Below are 25,074 nucleotides of genomic sequence, written 5' to 3' on the forward strand. Positions count from 1 at the left end.
GAGGAGTAGGCGGTGGGCTCTGGGACGGAGTGTGTATGGCATTATTATCTGGCATCAACAGTCGGGTACTGGGCAGGTGGCAGCATCAGTTACAGCAAGAGGAGGAGGCGGTGGGCTCCGAGACGGAGTGTGGACGGCATTAGTATCTGGCATCCACAGTCAGGTACTGGGCAGGCGGCAGCATCGTTTACAGCAGGAGGAGGAGGTGGTGGGCTCTGAGATGGAGCGTGAACGGCATTTGTATCTGGCATCTAAAGTCAGGTACTGGGCAGACGGCAGCATCATTTACAGCAGGCGGAGGAGGCAGTGGGCTCTGAGACGGAGTGTGTATGGCATTAGTATCTGGCATTTAAAGTCGAGTACTGGCAGGCGGCAGCATCATTTACAGCTGGAGGAGGAGGAGGTTGTGGGCTCTGAGACAAAGTGTGGACGGCATTAGTATCTTGCATTTAGATTTGGGTACTGGGGGGGCGGCAGCAGTAACAGGCAGGAAGAGGCGGTGGGCCCTGTGACGGAGCGTGGACAGCATTGGAGGTTGAGGCCATCACCTCTACGGACAGTGTAGAAGCTGTAGCTAATTGAGACATGAATGGATTAAGGAAATTTACACTTTCCATACCTACTATCTAGTGAAACCACATAAAAGGGTGACTTGGTGGAATACGCGGGGAAACATACATTTTTTATGATTTGTGGATATCTTGCAAGTGCTATGACTGTTTAATATCTGTATTTGTTTCACATAAATACATACATTTTTATGGGTTTTAGGATATATACCAACTGCTATCAGAATAAAATATCTGTATTTTTTAGGGAAAAATATATTATTTTTTATGGCCTTTTGGATACATACCAACTACCAAGTGTTATCAGAATTAAATATCTGTATTGTTTGTAGAGTATTACATCAATTTTTATGGCTTTAAGGATATATAGCAAAGTGGGCTCAGAACTAAAGATCTGTATTTTCTGTATAGAATTTTTTTATGGTCTTTTGGATCGATACCAAGTGCTATCAGAATTAAATATCTGGATTTTTGGTGGAGAAATATAGAAATTTTTATGGCTTTGGAGATATATAGCAAAGTGGGATTGGAATGAAATATCTCTATTTTTTGGAGAGAAATACTGATTTTTTTATGGGTTTTAGGATAGATACCAAGGGCTATCATAATAAAATATCTGTATTTTTTTTACAGAAATACAGACATTTTTAGTTTTTTTGTGATAGATTGCAAGAGGTATCCTAAATGATATCTTTTGTAATATATCACAAAAAAAAGAAAAATTTCTATATTTATCCATAAAAAATACAGATATTTCATTCTGATAGCACTTAGTATTTATCCAAAAACCCATAAAATTTTCTTTATTTCTGTAAAAAAAATACAGGTATTGAATTATAATCCCACTTGCTATCTAAATAGCCATAAAAAAATCTGTATCTCTCTCTAAAAAATACTGATATTTAATTATTAATCATAATTAAATATCTTTATTTTTTGGAGAGAAATACATACATTTTTATGGCTTTTTTGATAGATTGCAAGTTGTAGTCTGAATTTAATATCTGTATTTTTTTATAGAAAAACAGAAGTTTTGCTGTTTATTTTGATAGATAGCAAGTGGTATCAGAATGAAATATCTGTATTTTTTTACAGAAATACAGAAATTTTTCTGTTTATTTTGATAGATTGCAAGAGTTATCATAATTTATGCTAACACTTGCAACCTATCAAAAAAACCAGAAAAATTTCTGCATTTCTGTAAAAAAAATACAGATATTTCATTCTGATACCACTTGCTATCTATCAAAATAGAAAAAATTCTGTATTTCTGTTAAAAAAAAAAAATACAGATATTTAATTCTGATACCACTTGCTATCTATCAAAATAAACAGAAAAAATTCTGTATTTCTGTAAAAAAAATACAAATATTTCATTCTGATCCTACTTGCTATCTATCAAAAAAAAAGCCATAAAAACTTCTGTATTTCTGTAAAAAAAATATAGATATTTATTTTTGATACCACTTGCTATCTATCCAAAAGGACAGAAAAATGTATGTATTTCTCTACTAAAAATACAAATATTTAATTATGAATCCATTACAAGTGATATAGGCCTCAAAGTAGATAAAGGGAGAGGGCCCTGAGGGAGGTGCTCATATAAAAAAAAAAAAAAGCCAGTTACACAGCTTCATTGCAAGTTATAGACCTCAGAGACAGAGTGGAGATAGAGGGCCACTAGGGGGAAGAGTAGAAGGAGATGCCAAAAGGCTGTGAACGTGTTCTTCCCATGAAGATGTCCGTTCAGCAGTTGATGACTAATCAGTACACTCTGATCCAAGCCTTATTCATTTTAATAAAAGTGATTCGGTCGACATTTTCTGGGGAGAGTCGAATCCGTTTGTCACTCAGCTGCACTGAACGCTCTTTCAGATAACACACTTGCGGCTGGGCAGGCCAGGAAATTAATGGCATGTCCTGCGAGCTCCGGCCACTGCTCAAGCTTGGATACCCAGTAGCCCAGTGGGTCCTGGCTTTGCAGGTTGCAGATGTCCCATGCAGAGCTCATGTATTCCTGCACCATGACTGAGTACCGCTGCTGAGTGTCATTGGCAATTGCTGCACAACTGGCAGCTTGCTTCCGTTGAAAAGAAGCCTGCATAGTTTGGCTTAGACGACCTCTACTGCTGCTGCCACCCATGCCGCTTAAAGCAGTTGTCTGGCTCCCATGGCTGGTGGAACTGCCATAGGGATCCCTGCTGATGCTGCTGCAGGCAGTCGTAAAGGCTGAGCACAAGTCCCTTACAAGCACTTCTTGGTAGTGCTGCATTTTAGGTCCCCTGTATTGGGGCAAGATGAGTTGTTGTATCTCAGGCTTGTAACGTGGATCCAGTAATGCAACAATCCAATAGTCGTCAGTCTTTGTTTTTATGTGTTGTATGCGTGGATCTTTGGCTATGCACTACTGCATGAAGGCTGTCATGTGGCTCAAACTACCCACAGCTGAGGTAATTCTGGACCCACACTCCTGTGGGTCGAACAGCAGCACAGGGTCGTCCTCCTCCTCCTCCTCCGTCTGGTCTTGCCATCCACGGAACATGCCGCCTTGTGTTTGGGTGGATGGATGCCATGTACCCTCAATATCCCCCTCTGCCCCTTCCTCTCCTTCTCCCATGCCTGCAATGTCCTCCTCATCCTCTTCCACCTCCTCCTCTTCCTGGATTTGTTGTGCACTATGCCTAGTAGGCACGCATGTCTGAGATGATGTTTGAAACATCATCTCTTGATGCAGCGTCCTCTCTGTGTCGTGTCCGAGATCCACCATCATCTGTTCCAGCAGGCATATGATGGGGATGGTGTCAGTGACACAGGCCTGATCTCTGCTGATCATCCTGGTGGCCTCTTCAAAAGGTGACAATACAGTACACAAGTCCTCATTTTGCAGCCACTCGGCAAGGCTGAAGAAAGGTAGTGTTGGTATATGTCTGAAACAAACAGACTCTGCCACGTAATCCACCACCGCTTTCTGTTGTTTAGCCAGCCGCTGCATCATGTAAAATGTGGAATTCCAACATGTGGCCACATCACAAATTAACCGGTACACTGGCAGGTTCAGATTTTGCTGTAAATCCACCAATCTGGCACTGGATGTGTATGACTGGCGGAAATGCGCTGACAACTTTCTGGCCTTCAGCAACAGTGGCTGGAGGCCTGGGTAATTCCTAAAGAAGCGCTGTGCCATCAGGTTCATGACGTGAGCCAGGCAAGGTACGTGTGTGAGTTTCCCACAACGCAGGGCTGCCAGCAGATTGGCCCAGTTGTCACACACGACCTTGCCTGGCTGAAGTCTGTTAGGAGTTAGCCCGCAAGGTACTTAGAATGGCTGCGCTGAGGGAACCCAGGCTTCGCATCTTCAGGACTCCGTGGCAACGTCTGAATTGTGCACCGAAATAGCAAACTGCAGGTTGTTGCTGGCCGTGAACAGATGCTGCCGAATGGGAGGTGCTGGGTCTCCACGGCAAAGTGTCCCTGGAGGAAGAGGTTGAGGCACAAGGAGGAGGTGGAAGTGGAGGTTGAGGAGGAAATTGCATGGCGATGTGATCTGGGCGGAGGTAGGTATGCAGGCCTTGATGCAGCTGCATCTTCCCCTGCTGCCACCAAAGTTATCCAGTGAGCTGTATAGGAAATATATCTTCCCACTCCATGCTTGCTTGACCAACTGTCAGTTGTCAGTTGTACCTTGCCAGAAACTGAGTGCTGCAGGGCCATGGATACATTTTTCTGCAAAATACTGTTGCTTAGGCATAACGTACTGTGGGTTCGCGCAGAGGAATGCGTAATGGAACGTATTGGACTCCACCAGCCGGTAAGGGAGGAGCTCTAACGCAATCAGCTGTGCAATTTCTGCATTGATTAGCTTTGTTTTGTGGTCATTTGGGCCATATTTCCTCTTGCGCTCCAGCATCTGGGGGATGGAAGGTTGGATGCTGCTAATGCTAACCACAGAAACATTGGACGATGGGGTAGAAGTTGTGGGGGATGGCAATGATGCCTGGTCCTGACTGCTTGTTCGCCCCATGTCGGATCAAGGACATCATCATCATCATCATCAGAAGAGACAGTTTCCCTATATGTGCCGAAAGGAAGCTGCGGCCTTTTGGAGCCAGTTTGAATTGGCTGGTCTGGCTCAGAGTGTTCTGGTGAAAAGTAACTGGGGAGAAAGCCTGTGAACTGACTCTCTTCGTCAGATGACTCAAACAACTGAGCATCTTCAAGGAATGCTTGTAGCTCCGCCTCTTCAACCCCTGGGTGGGACTCCTCTACATACTGCCGTACACGTGACTTTCCAGCCGCTGATAAAGAACTAGGAGGAACAGGTGTATCATAGACTGTTTGGGACACCTGTAAGGTCTGTGTCTGGGACTGGGATGAAGAGGGGGTACAATCACTTGACCCAGGCTGGGTCATGTACTCCACTACGTCTTGTTCATGGCAATAATGGACGCCCACCACCAACAGCAGCGCTTCTTGTTCTTGGGTCTGCAGCTAAAAACAAACTCATACTCCTGTCAAAGCTGCCCTTTCCTCTTTGGCCTGACATTGTAGAAATGTTTTTCTTTATGTGGCTTGACACCCTGCAAAATACTTTGTAGCTAATATGCTATATGCTTATGTCAATTTGTACAGTAAGTGGATTTTTTTTTGGGGGGGGGTTGATACAAAAAATGCAAGTGCACCGTGTGTGTTGTATGCAACACTTTGCTTCAGTGGTGACGCTTGTAATATGCAGCACAGTATACAAACTATATACTGCAGTATACACTGCGTCTGTGTGTCTGTCTCTCAGTACAAGTGTCAGCGAGGGGACCCTGCCTCTGGCGGCGTGTATGTAACACACTGACTGACTATCTATCTAGCTTTCTATCTAGCTAGCTAACAGTGAAACACTCTACCTATCTGAGTACAGTAGATTTCAGGACCGCACAAATACAGTACAATCCAACTATCTATCTGACTAATAGTGTGAATGTGACACAGTCTAACAAAGTAAAGCACTTTTTTTCACTTTGACAAAGCAAGTCAAGCAGCACAGAAAGGTTGTGATGCTATCAGCAAATCTCTGTCAGGAGTGGTAAATGCAGGCACGCCCTGGCTTTATATAGGCCAATGGCTGCCTGTGTGGCATGCAGTGACAGACAGCCAATTGGCTGCCTGCCACAACAAACATGGAGGGGGGCATCCCTGCTGTTATTGGAGGGCCCTAGGCATCATGGGGGGAGTCCCTAGGCATTGTGGGAGGGTCGAATTCAGGGCTTCGAATACAGCAAAATTCGGGTCGGGTCCACCCGAATTCGAATGGTCATATTAGGGTCGAACATTAGGACGACCCGAATTCGAACAACAATACTACTCACAACACACCACAACAATATAAAAAACCTATGTTTTGAATGCCGCCGAATTGTTGATTCAGAGACTATGGTGGAAATCAATGTCTAGGCCAACCTTACGTGAATGGTTTGCTCAAATTGATCGTATTTCAGAAATGGAGGAAATAATTCATGCATCCCGGGATGCTATATCAAAATATTATACCACTTGGGCCTTATGGTGGAACTTTCATGACTCCCAAGAATATAGAAATATGTACAACGATACTACATAGAGAGTCCATCCTTCTGAAAGATACAAATATTTTCTTCTGCACAATATCCCCTCCTTTTTTCTGTCTTCCTTCTTTCTGTCTTTCTCTATCCTAAAGCCACAAGGACAAATGGAAAAGCACACTTTTTACAACATCTTAATCAATTTACTATTGTTGTTTACCCTTTATAAGGTGGCTGTTCTTGCTGTTTTTTTACATGTTTATTTTGTTATTTTACATGAATAAACCTGTTGAAACTTGAAAATGTATTATAAATATGAAAGGACATATGTTTATCCATTGTAATTGTATTTGACAATATGTACGCATTTCTTGCAAATTTAACATACTGTACACTGTTATTTGCTTTTTCAAAAAAGCTTTATTATGGAAAAAAAAAAAGAAATACAGAAATTTTTCTGGCTTTTTTGATAGATACTAAGTGGTATCAGAATGAAATATCTGTATTTTTTTGAGAGAAATACAGAAATTTTTCTGGCTTTTTTGATAGATAGCAAGTAGTATCAGAATTAAATATCTGTATTTTTTTGAGAGAAATATATAAATTTTTTCTGGCTTTTGTGATAGATTGCAAGAGGTATCAAAATTAAATATCTGTATTTTTTGGAGAATAGGACAAACATGTTTCTGCCTTTTTTGATAGATAGCAAGAGGTAGCATCAAAAACTGCAGAATCTGTATATTTCAAGATATACAGAAGGCTCCTTACCTGTCCCTGTCACAATGCACTTCTCTCCCTGCTTCTTTCCTTGACACAGAACACAAGATGGAGTGACTAACCCCCCCTCCTTTCCTTTATATATGCCTGTGCTCAGATCTCTCCTGATTGGGCTGCTGGGCCCTGCTGTGAAACCTGGGAGCAAATGGTTCACTCTCAGCCACGCCATTCTCATTGGAAATAATCGCCATTCCGGCCCCCTGCATTGTCCCTTGTTTGTTCAGCGAGAACACGACCTCATGGCGAACCGTTCTCGCTTAAATGTTCGGTAAGCGAGAAAGGCCTGATTTGCGGCGAGATAAAACTTACAAATCTTGCTTGCTCATCCCTAGTAGCAGGACCTAATCGTCCAAATATTTTTTTTTTCTTAGGGTGATAGAGGTCCTCTTAGCAAACAGCTAGGCCGGTCTGACACATTAATGTTGGAAAAATAAATAAATAAATACAGTCCTCATATCTAAAGACTAGTCTGATGGAGCAGTGGCAGAAGTATCTATTTTTTTCCTAATGTAAAAAGTATCTATCAAATGGTGGGGGTATGATGTGAGAGCATCCCTGGAACAGGAGGAGGTGGCGAAAAAGAACGATGTATGGACACTCTGAGAGAGATGGTTACATTTTGGTCAAGTCTTGGTCATACAATAAATGTAAATGGCTTTATTGCAGCTTCTCTGCCCAAGGCCAGTAAAATCACCCAGTGAGCTTTGAACGAAATTTACTGTGCCTGTCCAGGCAAGCTGTACCAAGTGTCTGTGGTTAGGTTCACCCTGGTACACTAATGAGTGCTCCAGTGACCTGGAGACATTCTTTGCCACATGTTTATGTGAAACAACTTTCTGAGCTATAGCTATCAATAGAAGAATGGCGTGTCCAGCCATCTGTATACAAGAAACTGCAGAGATGGGAGCTCTGCAATGCATGTATAATTTTCTGGGCCTAGAGGGTAGTTTTTTTCACCTCAGCATCTGTGAGATAGAAGGCTGGGGGTTGTTCAGTGAAACAGATGATGTAGGAGTGGAAGACAATGCAGTTATTAGACTCCACTTCAAGTTTCAACTTGCTGTCTTAGGCACAATTTTTCTGGCTCTTCCTATCTTCATTGTTGGAGGTAGAACATGGTAAAGCTTCTACATCCCCCAGACCTAGATCTGGAATCCCTTGCGTTTTTGGCATGGACAAAAGGGAGGGAGAAAGAGGCAGTGTGACAGGAAGTTGGCAAAGCTAGCTGAAATCTTCTCCACGTATAGTTTAAGTGGTCCTCTCAATTAATTGAATGGGGAATTTTCTAGTTATTACTACAGGCAGTGTCTAGTTAGGTAATGTTTGTGTCTCATTTCAAATGCTCAGCACAAATCTTGCAGATAGCCCAGATAGAAGATGATACTTTCACCTCATTTTAGGTAAGGCAACCAGTCCCAGCAAAACAAGTGGTAAGGTACCACCTAAATTTAAGCTATAGTCTCCAGCAAAATATTTGACTATCTAATCAGAATACAAAACATTTTGTTGGTAAACTAGTTTAAGTATTGCTATATTACTTTAAAGGCAAGAATGACTTTAAAAAAGTGATTCTATGTTTGCACAAGTGACTAAAAAGAAAACATAGATGCAAATGTGTGCCTGTACTGTAATATAACTTTACCAGAAAGAATTACCCATTGCACCAAATAATTTGTTGTCATAAATTTTCAGAAAACGGAAAAAAAAGGTGCTGCTGTTATGTGAGGGGCAATGCTTGCTTGTGTACTTCAATACAACCTCACAGCAGGAATTAAGGTTTTTTTTTTTAAAAAGACAATTTTTTTAAAAAAAACATTTTTGCTCCTTTTTTTTAGGGTTTGCAAGTGACAAAAAAAAATAGACACCACTGAATGCAACTGAGGAGCAGGATAGTTTGTGTACTGCAATAAAACTTTAGGTGCAGGAAATATGCTTTAGCCCTCAGCATCTGCCTGTATATTAAAGCGTACCTAAACTAAAAAAATTTACTTAACATAAAAGGGGAGACAACCCTTTTATTTAAATTAAAAGTCTTGTTTGGTAATGTTTTTTTTAAGTGCAACACAGGGCAGCACTGCCCCCTTAATTCTCGATCGCCTAGGCGATCAATAATGAATGGGAGCGCAGAGCCTCCCAGGATACCTACGTCACAGGTCCCGGGAGGCTTTTAGCTGCTCTGGCATGCGCAGAAAGAGCCTTTTCACTAATAGGGAAAAAATTGCTGATCTCACACTTGCACAGTGAGATCGTCTCAGATTTTTTCCAAATCTACTTCACTCAATCTCGCCGCCTGCGCAGTGCGAGATCAGGTGACGTAGGAAGAAGAATGCGGAAGAAGAGAAGAGAAGATGTCGGCACCTGGCCCTCCCTCTGGGCTGGGCCAAAGACAGAGACTTGGACAACATGGGACCTGATGCAAGAAACCCCTGGATGAATAGACTGATCGGAAGGATAGAAGGTAAGTGATAAGTGATTTTTTTGTTTTGGGTTTACTTCCGCTTTAACACACCCTCACTAACCTAACTCTACAGCAACAAAAAGTACCCTGAACACCTGTTTTGCAGGTTCAGGAAGCAGTACAAATAGTATAACACAATCCCTGGCTCAGTGGCCCAGATAAAAAAGCAAGCGCACTCCCCACTGCACTAGATCACACCAAGATGGAGACCAGATGCCTCTGCCTTTCCCTGGCTCTGATTGGTGCACTATGGCAGCATGGGAGAGCCATAGCAAAATCGAGATACCCAACTCTAGGGGTCAAATCTGATCAGGCAACATTCTGATATTGCTCAGCTTTGGCTCCAATGAGCATTGTTTGGGTCAAATATCAACCCAAACCTGAACACCAAACCTAGTATTTAGGACTATATACTGTATTTCTCTGCAAATTCTTTGTTCATGTTTGTATTAGCGTGTCTACTTTGATTGTTAATTATTATTTATTATTATTATTATTATTATTAATTGATAAATTATTTTATATTATTATTATAATGTTTGATTTGTACTAGAAAAAACAATAAAAACATTCAAATATAAAATTTAGAATTTACATTTTGATTAAATATTTTTGTGGCAGTTAATATGTTTATTTTTATTGTATGCTATTGCCATAATAAAAACACCAATTACTGAACACATTTCAAAATATTTTTTTATATTTTTTTTTCTCTATTCAGTGGAGTATTAGAACAGCATGGAAAATCCTCCAGTTCCAACAACTTAGGCAACAGACCAAGCGCAAAAAGCATCTATGGTAAGAAAAATCTTTAATTTTAAAAATGCATTTTTAAATCTTACTCTTTAATTGCAGAGTATATTAACATTTTTCAACCATAAAGCAGAAACTACATGTACCATGCAATGCTTCCTGTCAGTTATAGGTAGCTGCTAACCTTCTTTGAACCCCAATAGCTCTGCAATGGATAGTTTTTATATATCCCTGTTCTTGAGAAATTGGGAGTTCAAAGAAAGTAGGTGACCAGCTATTGGGGTTAAAGGAAGAAAAGCAAACAGTTCTGTCAGGACAGGGAAGTTCATTTTTTGTTTCAATCAGTATTATTGAATTTTCAGAGAAAAAGAACAGATAAACATAACAAAAAATCAAACATACAACGCATACATCATATCGAACATAACAGTATAGGCTTCGTGTCAACAGAAGTGGATAACCAGAAAGCTGCATACACCCAAAAAAATATAACAAAAAGCATGATAGCCCAAAAGGGGCCGTATAGCACATAATGAACCTGTACAAAAACAGCTACATATCCGCTAGCGGAAGCATATGGCACAGGGTGTAAATCAATATTCCTAGACAACAAGTAATAATAAAAACAAAAACATAAACAAACACATATAATAAAACAGCCCAGGGAAAAAAGGGGGGGTGGGAGGGGGATGGGGAATGTCACTCGATACTAGAATATAAGAGATATGTAATAACCCTCAACACTGGGGTTGAGTTCCATCTTGTAAGCCTGAACACTAAGAAAAATATGTATGGAATCGGGGAGATTCTTTAAACCAATCCCAGATAGACCAGGTAAGTTTAAATTGTTCCAATCTGTCATCATCCTCCGCGACCAACATCTCCATATGACAAATTTTTTCAAGTTCGGAGACCCAATTGGCTATAGAAGCAGCAACAGATTGCTTCCATAATCTCGGGATAGTGGCCCTTGCTGCTGCAAGAAAATGACGTAAAACCCCACCTTTGATAGTTTTGAGCGAACCCGGAACAATGGATAACAGAGCTATTTTGGGAGTATTGGGTATGGTGGATCTAGTACTGTCATTATATATCTGAATAATCGTGTCCCAAAAACGAGTGGACACTCCCACCAAATATGAAGCATTGTACCTGTTGTAAGTGGCATCGCCAGCCACGATCAGATTGTGTAGGGGAGATTCTATGCAGGTCCACCGGGCAATAATACCACCTGGATAGAATCTTGTAATTATTCTCTTGAGCTTTACAGGTCAAAGCCAACTTATGCGTTAGGACAAACGATTTTTCCCAGTCATCCGCAGTTATGAGTCCGGTCAGTTCCCTCTCCCAATATCTAGTGTATATAGGTGCGGCGGGCTCAGAGTTCTGAGTGAGTAGCTCGTACAACCTGGACACAACATGAGAGGGGCCGTCAGACGAGCTAACCAACTGCTCAAATACCGTCAAACTTCTGTATAGGGAGGATAGATCGGTAAATGAAGCAACAAATGATGTTAGTTGCCTGTATGAAAGCCATGATAGCATCTTGCTTCTGTTTGGGAGATCCAGGGAGGTCAGTGGGGGAACCCGTCCATTATGTAATATACTCCTAAGGTGGCGGCTGTCTGCGGCGGACCAAGATAGAAATGTGGAAGTTCGCATTGCCGGGGGCAACGCTGGATTATCAAATAGCGGTGTTATGAGTCCTGGGTTCGTCGCTCCCCGCTCTGAGGAGGATATCCCAATTGTGTAGTAAATCTAATGTAAGTGACCATAGAGGATGGGCTGGCTGTATCAACGACCGGTCCACCCATGGCAAGGATCGGAGGCTAACTGGAGATAAACAGTCTTCCAGCCGCACCCACTCCTTCATCTCCCAGTTGTGAAACCAGTCTACCAAGCGCACCAAAACCGACGCCCTATATTAGGAGATAACATCCGGAGCCCCTGCCCCCAGTCTAGGGCGCTTCCGTTGCCATATAAACTGTAATAATAAGAATGTATTTTACGAAGATATGCGGTTGGCAAGAATATAGGTACCGATTGAAAAAGATATAACAGCTTGAAGTTAGTCAGATTGAAGTTTACTGTACATTGAGGAATAATTAAGTGAGAACAATTTGGAGGGGTCCGATGGAACCAATATACCCAAATACTTGATGGCATCATTACAAATCCGGAAAGGCACATTAGCACGGATAAGTGACTTTTGATTAGGGTCCAAGGTAACATTAAGAAGTTCAGATTTGGAATAGTTGACCTTGAAATTACAATGTATACCAAATTCAGCAAGTTCCCTCAGGATGGAAGGTATCGAAATATGAGGGGATGTTACATATATCAGGAGGTCATCTGCGTATAATGATGTTTTATATTGTGTACCACCCACCTGGATCCCTTTTACATCTGTATTCCGGCGCAAAGCCACAGCCAAATGTTTCATAATTAAGGCATAGAGTAAAGGGGAGAGAGGACACCCCTGCCTCGTGCCGTTCTTGATTTGAAAAGAATCGGAAAGAGTGCCGTTAACCCGCACCCGAGCTCTGGGTGAAGAATATAATGCCTCAATTCTAGAGACCATGCAAGGGCCCAGGCCCACCTGACGTAACGCTGAATACATAAACTGCCAACTAACCCTGTCAAAGGCTTTTTCAGCGTCTATCGACAGTAAACACGCAGGGGTGCCTGAAGATATAGCATATTGGGTCAGCAGGAGAGTCTTTATAGTATTGTCCCTGGCTTCTCTTCCATAAATAAACCCTGTTTGATCTTTATGGATCAACGAGGGCATATGTGGAGACAACCTATTAGCAATCAGCTTAGAGAAAATTTTTGCATCCACATTAATCAAAGATAAAGGTCTATAATTAGAGCAAACCGTGTGGTCTTTTCCAGGCTTGGGGAGAACCATGATATGCGTCTCTAAACTTTGTGATGAAAATGGCGTATCAGCAGAAATGGAAGAAAACACTTTGGTCATGAAAGGGACACGATTAAGAGCGTGGAGCTTATAAAACCCCCTCCTCCTCCGTGAACGGGGATTCTAATTGTGAGATCACCTCAGAATCTAATGTTGGAAGGGCTGTCTTAGTCAAATATTCCTGTAGAGAGGAAGAAGTAGCTGAAGCAGGGCATATTTGATAAAGCGCTGCATAATATTTATGGAAAGTTTGCAGAATCTCTTTGGGGATAGATATCAACCTGCCGTCAGGAGCATGAATGGACGGGACATATGTGGTGGATGTGCATGGGTGAAGCCCCCTCGCCAGCAGTCTGCCACTTTTATCCCCATATTGGTAGATCAATTTACGAAAACGATCCCTGTGGCGTTGGTGAGCCAGATCATACAGTTTCAAAAGATGGGTTCTAGCAGCAGTCAATTCTAAAAATACAGCAGGGGCCATGTTTTGTTTATTCAAGCGTTCCAAGGAGCGGATTTTATCGGATGTACATGCTATATCCTGTGATCTGATCTTTGTAAGCCTAGCGCCTCGTTGTATCAGAACCCCACGAACAACCGCTTTCATGGCCTCCCACTGCATAGGGAGGGGAGTGGGGTCCGAGGCGTGATCTCCAATGAAATTGGTTATCATGTCAAGAACCGCTGTTGCACAGAGAGAGTCTTAAAATAAACAGTCATTGCATCTCCATATCCATTCTCTAGGGCCTATGTGGGGAATCTGAAGTGAGAGGGACACTGAAGAATGATCGGACCAAGGACAGGACTCTATAGAAGCAATAGGACTCCAATTAAGTGTGGAATGGCTCGCCAGGATATAGTCTATGCGAGAATACATGTTGTGCGGGTGGGAGAAAAAGGTATAACCTTTGGTAGTGGGGTGCATAGTGCGCCACATATCCATTAACCTAAGATCATGCAATTTAGAACGAAAGGAGTTTAATTTGGAATACGAGATCGGAGTTTTCCCTGATGAGGTGTCAATGCGGGGATCCAAAACACAATTAAAGTCACCACCTACAATAATAGATCCCTCGGCAAACCCTTTCAGAATCTCCAAATATTGAGATAGGGCCGTCGTGGGTTGTTGATTGGGAGCATAAAACGAGGCCAATGTAAATTTCTTATCCAAGAGAAAAATTTTTAGGAACAAATACCTGCCCTGAGAATCAGAGCGGGAATCTAGTATCTGTACTGGTAACGATTTATGAAAAGCTATAGAAACTCCCTTAGTTCTAGATTTAGGATTGGGGGTATGGTACCACCAGGGGATAGTAGCGATTGCGGAGAGAGGGAAGTCTAGCGGAATGAAAATGGGTCTCCTGTAGGAGTAAGATATTCACTCTTGCTTTATGTTGAGCATACAACAATTGAGAGCGTTTCTTCGGGCTATTTAGACCCTTCGCATTAAGGGTACGAATTTTCAAAACATGTGCTTAAGTATGTACCAAGGACATTAGGGGGAAGGGGCGTGGGAAGGGGAACAAGATGGGCGAGGCAGGCTAAAACCTTGACCGTGGGGTGAGAAAACTAGAACGGGACCCCAAAGGTCCCAAAGCACTGCCCAAGAGGGCAGCTGGCCTATGCGGAGAAATGTCTGCGCACGGCAGGGGAAGGCAAACAAACAATCAAAAACAAACATGTGATTCTTGCCTGGGGGAACCCGCAAAACCATAAATAATACATAAAGTATGAGCAAACTCTTAGCATTCGCCCAATATACTAAAAAATTATAGATTCACATTAGCGAAATCACATGGCATAACATAGAGGACATATACATAGAGTGAACAGTACTCCACACTCCTACCAAATTAGGCTAAGAAATTCAGAAATTCAGAAAACAAGATCCTGATATCAGGATAGGCGTGACCGAGCATGAGGAATACCATAGCTCGGGCGCCCACTAGTAGCCCTCTGTCATTTAACTATATCAACTAAGCTATAGGGCAAGCATCAGATAGACATCAGCATACAATAAACAGTTCGCCAAGTTTTAACCAGAGTAGTCTAAGGGATATCAGGAGCAATAACCCAGGCCCCAAAATAGGGCTAACTAGAGAGGCGAAATCATTATACCACATGCGCCCCCTAGCGGTCTCAAAGCATAATTAACCAATCATTCTAGAAGGCATTCAAATATTGCTATCCAACAATCAGCAGGACCTACAACATCAAACAATATCGAAGTGTCGCTCAACCTAGCTACCAGTGTATGAAGAGTCCCATCATGGATGAAAAGCGTCTTACATAAGAACAAACCTGTAAGCTTTGTAACTAACATTTAAGGGCATAAATCAGAAGACAGCAACAGATAACAAGTACTGCACTAAGTTCCTGTTCGAAATGACAGATGAAACTGGGATGCTACATCCCAGGTCCCATAATAGGGTGAACCAGAGAGGCGAGAGCAACATGGCACAGGCGCTCCCCTGGTGGACCCAAAACATTAACCACAGTATCCAATGGGCATTTAAAAAAGTGTTATCTAACTAGCAGCAGGAAAAACAGCAATAAGCACAAATAAATCTCGCTCAACATAGCTACCAGCACATGGAAAGTCCCATCGTGGAGGAGAAACATCTTACACAGGAACATAATGTCTCCAGTCAAAGGCGGACCGGTCCCTTGGCCAGGCATGGTAAAGAATAGAACAAGTTGATGTCAGAGGTAGTCCGGTGGTGTCTGGTAGCCTAAAAACACAAAAAAATTGGATGGTGGATAGAGATTCCAAAGGCAATGCTAAGCCGTCCTGAGAGCCAATAAAAAAAATTGTTAGTGAAGCCGATGCAACTGGCTAGGTTGTGGAAGGAGGAGGGGGTGGAAAATGACCTGCGGAGGTGCTTGGAGAACTATCGGGCGGAAGTCGTGGAGGAGCTTGCAATGGCGCTGGTTTGCTGTTAAGACGTGAAGCCGCTGTAGGCCATTCAGGTAAGACAATATCAGGAAGATGCAGATCCCGTACAATGTGAGGTAGATCGGATGGCTAGCGAAGAACAAGGGTTCTATCTCCCGATCTGATAAAAAGATGGAATGGATATCCCCATCTATATGGGATGTTCCGTTCACGAAGAGCTGTTAAAAGCGGTTTAAGAGCCCTGCGAAGCCCTGTATCTGTGCCCTGGCGTATTCAATATTGGTACATTCTCTAGTTTTTTTCATGATATCTTCTCTGGTTCTGAAAAAATGAATCCGACAGATAACATCTCTAGGGTGTTGCGGATTTGTACTGCGTGGGCCCAGAGTTCTATGTATCCGATCTATCTCTATATCAACATCAGATGGAACAGCAAGAAGCTTAGCAAATATAGAGTAGGATGCTGTGGGCAATTCTGAATTCGGTATGGTTTCAGGTAGACCCCGTATGCAAATGGTATTCGCTGTTGCGATTTTCAGCATCATCATGCAACAAATACAACATATTAATTTGGACCTCGTGGCATTCCAGGACAGCCACATGGGAAACTACTTGTGAAGAAAGATCAGCACATTGGGTTTGTAGAGCTGTGGTGACGCTGGTAACTTGTTGAATGGACTCGCGCATAGCGTGAAACTCTGCCTTACAGCTCGCTTCCAAACGCCCTATACTATACTCTAGGTCCTGCCTGGTAGGTAAGGCACGGAGATGGGCCTTCCAGTCCCATTCCTCTTCAGCATCCATATAGGCAGGGCTATGACTTAAAGACGCCTCTAAAGAAGGTGACATGCAGGGGATAAGGATGGGGGAGTCAGATTGTACCTCTGGTGATGGGGTGGTGGAAACATCTGGGCCCTGTGCTGCTGAATCCTGCTGTAAACCGGCCCTCGATTGCGTGCTCCGCGCCACAGGTGCCTGCCCGTTGGATGCCACCAAAAATCGAGCCCCGGGCTTTGGGGCCTTGTTGCAGGCCCCGTGGCCTCCCGCGGAGAAGAAGCTTGTAATGCCTCCGGAGGGGGAATCACCCCCTCCGGGGCATCCCTTCTGTGCCCCCTTAGTCTTGGGACCCATAAAGCTGGAAGAGAAGGCGTTGCAGCGCTGACACACAGGAGATCCCCCAGGCAGAACACGGAGCTCAGGATGTGAGCGTCCTACTCCACCGCCATCAGGACACGCCCCGGAAGTTCATTTTTTGATAGGTATAGTTTGTTGTAAATATGTCATATTGTTGAAAATGTAGTGAATGTTTAGGGGGTGTTCCCACTTACACCTACATTTTTAGTTTCCTACACTTCCCTGTGCCAGAAAAACTGGGGTTCAAAAGTGGAAGCGGACAGAGTAGCATAGTATGACACCTATTTTTGTGAGCTGGCGGATATACATTTAGGGGCTCCACCCCAATGCTCCTTGCTATGTAAGTGGCCCTGTGGGGTCCTCAATTTGCACTTTCAATTTAGGGCTCCTAGTTGTAAAATACCACTTAAATTTAAGCTATAGTCTCCAGCAAAATATTTGAGTATCTGATCAGAGTACAACGTTTTATGTTGGTAAACTAGTTTGAGTATTGCTATAAAACTTTCAGGGCAAGAATTACTTTTTTTTATTAAAAAGAAAAAAAACAACAAATTCTTTGCCCTTGATTCTTCTATGTTTGCACAAGTGACTAAAAAGAAAATATAGATGAGAATGTCAGTTTCTGTACCGCAATACAACCTATCACCAGGAATTAACATTTGAAAAAAAAGCAAAACAAACATTTTTTGCCCTTAATTTTTAGGGTTTGCACAAAATTAGGGGTTTCTAACAAAATTAGACACCACTGAATGTAACTGAGGAGCAGAATAGTTTGTGTACTGCAACAAGATTTTAAGTGCAAAAACCTACCCTGAAAAAAAGTACCCTGAACACATGTTTCACAGTCTCAGGAAGCAGTACAAATAGTATAACACAATCCCTGGCTCATTAGCCCAGATAAAAAAGCAAGCACACTTCCCACTGCACTAGATCACACTCTGTAATGAAAAATAAGCCATCCCACGGCTCGTTTTTATACTGCAAGGTGTGGCTTGCTCAGCAGACACCAATAGAATGTTTGCCACCACCAAGATGGAGACCAGATGACTCTGCCTTTCCTTTGCTCTGATTGGTGCACTATGGCAGCATGGAAGTGCCATGGCAAAACAGAGATACCCAATTCTAGGTGTGAAATCCGATATTGCTCAGCTTCTGGATTGCTCAGCTTTGGCTCCAATGAGCCTTGTTTGGGTCAAATACCAACCCAAACCCGAACACCAAACCTAGTATTTAGGACTATATGCCTATATACTGTATTTTGTATACAGGCATATAGTCCTACTTTGAAAATATAACATTTGAAGGTGCTTTTGAAACAGTACCTTCAAATGTAGTATTTTCATGCTTCTAGTTTGTAAACGTGTGAATCTGTAGCTTTATTTTAATAACAGCTGCATCAGGACACCATGGCAGACGATTGGGATTGGAAAACCCACCTTCGCTCTTGCTGACAAGCTAGGACCTTGACAACTGTATTGCTTGTTGCTTAGAATTTGTGGTAGCCAAGCAATCTCTACAAGCAGTTTCACTCTTGCTCCAGACCCAATGTGACAACCTATCTGCTACGGTCTCTGCTCATCAGGCCATATTTACCATACATGAGGCCAAAATACAATCCTTGTTTCAAGGCAACATGGAAAACCACAACAGATGGACTAATATTTGGATCAGTGGCCTTCCAGAATCAGTTACATCAAAGGACTTACTACCAGCATTATTCCTTGTGGTAATCAAGCAATCTCTACAAGTAGTTTCATCCACCAAAGAATCTGCTCCAAGCAGTGCAATCTATACTCTCTTAACTGTTGCAGGCTTCAGAGATGGTCAACTTGGAGGTAGACAGGCTTAATAGAACCTTAGGAACCTTAGGTCCATGCAGCACTGATGCTCAAAGGCCTCAAGATGTTATCTACCTGCTCTCAGTTTACCTCAGATTATGCTACCTCACTGGCTTGCTACACACCTACCGCCACATCAGTTTCCAGAAACCACGGCGGCCTCTTCAGGCCCCTCACCCTTGGCTAGATCCCAGCCCTAATCTTCATCAGCTAATCATCATGACTTCTGGTCCTTTCTTCTCTATTATTCATCTTCAGGTCATAATATCTAAATCTTTGCTACCCACTTTTAATCGTCTCTGTATGTAAATTGATCTCACTCCACTGCTTCCCTAGCTGTCATACCGCTATGGTTACGTCTCTCCTATTCTCCTAGCCCTTCTACTTTGTGACTTTGGGACCTTGTTTCATAGGTAGTGCTTGACTCCTCATATCTGAAATAGCCCTGTGATCGACCTATGATTTGTTGGTTTACATAGTGACCTAACGTCTTAGGTTCTGAGTGTTGGACATCACGTCTACTATCCTACAGATTTGGAGGTACCACGTGAACCTAACCTGGGTTTTTTTCTGCTTTCCACTCCTGGACTTACTTTCTTTGGCACAGTGAAGGCCTCATCTTAGCCAGATCTCTAGACTTTGAGCTGTTCCATGTTGTATATTTCAATATCTTTATTAAAGTTTTCATTTTCAAACAAACAAAAAACAATACATATAATTTCTTTATATAGCTAAAAAAACAATTATTTCTACTCAACATTTGACAGAATATTGACTTCATTCAGCTAATCTCATAATGTCTGATAGATCTATCATTACATTAAATTTTGATTTAAAAAAAAGGCGGGGGGAGAATGGATCTACTGAGTGAGGGAATTTTTCCAAAATAAAATGTCTAATCTGTGTTATATCTAATTCTACAATTCTAATTACAAACAATACATTACAAAAAAGTGAGTATCTTTAACTATAAATACAATCTCCTCTACTGTGAGAATTAGTTACTAGTAAAATAAAGTGATAAGGTGAAAGAAAAAGAAAAAAGTAGCAGATGAGTGGAAATCATCTGTGGAAATCTAGTGTTAATTTCGGGTTCCTCTCCAAAAAAGAAAAAAAAAAAAGAGAATAAAGGAGGAAAGAAGCCTCCCTTTGGGATGTTTTCCAATTCTCACAGTCCTATTCTGTTCTGTACATGACTATGCATGAATCGAGTATACATACACACCAGACACACAAAAAAAAAAAAAAAACGTCAATCAAAGGATCACAATATAAAAGTAGGGTCAGTTAGAGTATGAATTTCATGGGAAAAAGACAAAGAATAGTACTTATTACAGTTGTAGCAGTCCTCGGTCAAAGTCAGAGGTGTCATGATGGTTTAACCATAAAATAGAGATGTAATAGGTTTACTCTGTTGCTTTGACCAAGTTTTATTTGGCCTACGCAACAGTGCTTCCCATGGTTTTTGCCTGATAGATAAATTCAGAACTGACCTGATGTGATTATAAACCCTGATCCATAGTTTCGGAACTTTTGGACAGTCCCACCAAATATGATAGTAAGTACCTGAGGCTTTCCAACCACTAAAACATTGCGCAGCTTCATTAGGTGCATATTTAGCTATCCTATCCGTGGTCAAATAGCATCTAAATAGTATCTTCGCGTTTTCCTGAGCAGTAATATTAGGTGAACATTTTGCAATTGCTCGCCAAATACTCCTATTACCAAAAATCCAAACTCTTAAGATCAATTACCGATTTCAATTCCTCCTCCCATTAAGAGATATAGGCCCTGATTTATTAAAATTCTCCAAGGATGGAGAGAATACACTTTTATCAGTGAAGCTGGGTAATCCAGAAAACCTGTAATGGATTTCCTAAAAGTTAAGCTATTTGTTAGCTATTTGTTAGCAAATTTTTTCAATCCTTGACCATATCCATTCTAGGTTTGCTGGATCACCCATCTTCACTGATGAAAGTGTATTCTCTCCACCTTGGACTTTATTAAATCAGGGCCATAATGTGGATAACTGTTGTTCATTCAGTGTTCCGTAAAGAAAGAACACTAGACCAGATAAGCAAGGGTTATGTAAACAACGAGATTCGAAGGGAGTTATTCGTAAGGGGGACCCTGTATGATTTTTTTTTAAAGATTTCAAATAATTGGCTAATCTGCAAAGAACGGAACAGTAGATTCCATTGTTCTTGCAGATGAGAAAAAGTTTTAATTCTGGCAGGAGCGAATAGTTCATAGATATAACGAATTGGTTTAGATGCCCACCAACTAAAGGCTTTAGTATTTGTATAAGCTGGTTCAAATGTAGGGCAATTTATAATCCCTGTTAGAGGTGTATAATTAGAAATCAATTATGCAGGGATTTTTAATTTATCCCAAAGACCCAAAACCTGTCATAGTGTAGGGTCAGCTATTAGTGGTATGTGGGTACTTCTTATCCACATTACATTATGCAAAGAAACAGTGGGTACTTCACTGACATGAGTTTAAACCCATATGGGAAGTTCTTTAGAGCTTTGTATTGCTACTAGGGTGGCTAGTTGTGCTGCTAAGTAGTCTTTATAAAGGTTTGGTACTGATAGGCCACCTAGTATTTTAGGACGATATAATGTATGTTTAGAGACCCACGGTTTAATGGGATACCAAATAAAATTAAGGACCTTACGTTGTTCTAGTTCAAGCGTTTGTGAGGAAACTGGGATAGGAAGTGTACGGAACATGTACAGTAATTTAGGAAGATATTACATTTTAATAGCATGTATTTAACCCAACCATGAAAGCTGAAGATTTTGCCATTTATTATGGATATCAGAGAGTTCTTTAAATAACAGTAGATAATTAGCTTGGTAATAGAATGACAAATTAGATGTACGTTTTATACCCAAATATGTGATTGTATCTTGCCATTGGAAATCAAAATGGTGGCGTAGTGTCTCCACAGTTTGTGGCATTAATGTAATATTCAAATTTTTAGATTTACTGTCATTTACATGTAGACCAGAAAGTGTGGCAAAGGACTTTAGTAGGGAGCATTAACTGGGCAGTGTTGTTATTGATGATGTAGGAGTCAGCAGAATATCATCTGCAAACAACATAATCTTTTGCTGTAATTCTTGGGATTGAATCCCTGTAATGTCCTGGCATGTTCGTATAGCAATTGCTAATGGTTCTACTGCTAAGATAAAAAGGATGGGTGGGAGAGGGCAACCCTGCCTTGTGCCTCTTAAGATAGAGAATGAGGCGGATTCAAAACCCATAAATCGAACTGTCGCTGTAGGGGTAGAATATAATGCTAATATTCAATGTAAGAATTCCTCTCCGAACACACATTTTTTAAGTACATAGGACATACACTGCCATGATACTGAGTAAAACGCTTTACGAACATCTAAGGACAAGAACATACCTTGCATTTTTTTAGAACGGACTAAATGAAGGATCTGCAAAGCTCTACGTATATCGGGACGTCTGGGGTCAAATCCTACATGGTCTCCATGAATTAATTTATCTATAAACTGCTTAAATCTGCTGGCCAAGATTTGAGCTAAGATTTGCACATCCACATTCAATAGTGAGATTGGTCTAAAATTGGTCCAAGAGTGTGGGTCTAGTGATGATGGTTTGGGTATCATGGCAATAGATGCCTCTAAAGACTCCGGTAGGAAATTAGTGCCACTTTTGAAGCAGTTAAAGAGGGAACATAGGGTGAAATCACAGTGACAAAAATCCATTTGGTCGTGGGCGTTTACCAGGGGTCATATGTTTAATGGCTGATCTGACTTCCAATTCCGTAACATCTCTGCACAAGTTCTAAATCTGTGCGTTGCAATCCAGGTAATTAAATGTTAGTAAAAAATTCCTCCGCCTTTTGTTGATCCAAAGTCGGTCGAGTTGAATATAGCTCAAACTGGAATTCCTGTACAATTTCTTTTGGATTGCTAGTAAGCCGTTTTTTTGCAGTGCGCAGTGTAATGGGTGTAGTTTTAGGTTTAAAGATTTGCAGTCACCTGGCTAAAAGGGCACCTGGCTTGTTACCACATTGATAGAACCTGTGTTTGTTCCACTGCAGGCTACATTCAGCTCTCTTAGTCAAACATAAATTAAATTCTGTACAAATTTTGTGGAGGGCTATATCTGTTCCATGTTGATATGGATGATAAAACTTCTTTCCCCAACAATATTCAGATGCTTTTTACATAAAGACTTATAGACACCCCTAAAGTGCTGATAATCCAACACCATTCAGAGTATTTTTGTTGAGAGTTTTTTTTGTTTATTAAGTACATTTTGACTCTCCCATTTATGATCAATTCTACTTTCATTATGTGAATTCTGCACTAGTTTGAATGTCAATGGAGATCGCTGGGCAAGGATTACATCTCATTACTGTTCCTACTTCGGGGAATATTCTTGGGGAAGTTTTTTTCCTCATGCCTGGGTGCTCCTTTAAGGGATCCCCATTGGATTCACCAGCCTGAGGCATTAAATTTGACACACTCTACATCTATTATAGCTCCTGTGTTTTTTAGGTGAATCATAAGGTGCTAATTTTGGCTTTCCTAGTCATGGGTTGGCTAATCTCAGAATGAAGCCCACTGGACTTCCTCTTTCATGCCATTTTAATTTGTTAGAGTGTATAGGCAATCTGGAGTTCTCCTATTAATGTTACCTTTTTGTTTGTGTATTAGTACAACCTTCTTTTACGCAACTTCTCCAGTTTTATTTTCTACTCTCCCCCTCCTCTTTCCTTTGTAGCTAGTCTTCCCCCTGTTTTTCTGTACCCTAAAAGGTACAGAACCTCCGGCCTCCTGCTTACCTATACATATTCACCATGTCACAAGCCTCAACAGATCCATTTATTTTGTGGATTCTTAGTTTAAATGTCATGGGTCTGAATAGACCCTTGAAAATATTGCAACTACTATATGGCATGCAAAGCCCAAATTATGCTACTACAAGAAACCCAATTTAAATATTTTCAGACACCAACCTGCTCCAATCTAATATACTGCATGGATTCGTAACCCCAATCCTGAGGCCAAAATAGAAATGTGTCAAAAGCCTTTCATAAATCTCAAGATTTTAGCAAATGCATAGCAGCCATGGAGGTCTGCTATGTATTCACTGAAAGATATGATATTTAACAGCATCTACACTCTGGCCTCCCTTTACTTCCCTTTACCTCCCCAACCGCAATCCAATTGAAACAGGCTGTCCTGATCTCACAACAATCCTGATGGAACATGATTCTAACTTTGTCCTAGATCCAAGACTGGCTGGGTAAATCTTTTTCTCCAAAGTGAACAAATTGAAAACACAAATACACTCAATACAATACATGGCAGGCTCCCCATTCTTCCGACAGAAATTTCACTTTCTACTCAGCTGTGCACCAGTCCTATTCTCACATTGACTACTACTATTCTCGCATAGACTACATGCACTGTCTTGGCAACTGCCTCGACTCCTCCCCTTGGTCAGACCATTCCTGTGTTACAGTCTCTTTCCTACATCCTCAGACTCAAGTGGACTTGAAAGCATAATAACTCACTTTGTAAAGACTCTGTATGCTACCTGGCTAGTTCTGACGCCATCAGATACATCTTGCTAGACCATACCAAGAACTCAGTGGGAAGCCCTTAAGGTGGTCCTACGAGGGGTCTTTTTGCAATATGGTGCTTGCTTGAAAAAAAGTAGAAGCCTTGATATAAAGTGCACTCTCCAGAAAATTTGGTGCTTTGAAAGTCTTCATAAATACACTCTAATGCCAGACATCTATAATACATGCACGTTGTCATCCTCTGACCTTGTATGGCACATCTACCAACGACACAGGGATCAAGCTTGCTGCTCCTTCTAATGAATATAGAGACAAGTGAGGCAGGTTATGGGTTAGAGGACTGCATCCAAAAACAAATTCAATATACATCCCTTCATTCTGAACTCCCCAGAGCCTCAAGGCTCATATTTCTTCGATTCCTAAACCCGATAAAGATCAAACCCTTTCTTCAAATTATAGACCTATCTGTCTCATTAATGTGGATGTTAAACTGTTTTCAAAAATGTTTAGCCAACTGCCTCGATCCTTTCCTGCTGCACCTGACCCATCAGGACCAGGTAGGTTTAGTCCCAGGGAGGGAAGCTGGGGATAATTCCCTAAAAAGT

At 41.5% G+C, this 25,074-nt stretch overlaps 1 protein-coding gene across 2 annotated transcripts in view; it reads left to right on the forward strand.

Moving 5' to 3' along the window:
• Positions 1-25,074, forward strand: part of EPS8L3 (EPS8 signaling adaptor L3) — a 254,614-nt gene that overhangs the window by 30,080 nt on the left and 199,460 nt on the right. For both annotated transcript variants that reach the window (XM_072423530.1, XM_072423540.1), the window contains exon 3: positions 10,075-10,151. In XM_072423530.1, coding sequence (XP_072279631.1) covers positions 10,075-10,151 — 77 coding nt within the window. The remainder of the gene's footprint in view (positions 1-10,074; positions 10,152-25,074) is intronic.

This window comes from Pyxicephalus adspersus, chromosome 1 (genome assembly GCF_032062135.1).
Source record: "Pyxicephalus adspersus chromosome 1, UCB_Pads_2.0, whole genome shotgun sequence".
NCBI classification, from domain to species: domain Eukaryota; kingdom Metazoa; phylum Chordata; class Amphibia; order Anura; family Pyxicephalidae; genus Pyxicephalus; species Pyxicephalus adspersus.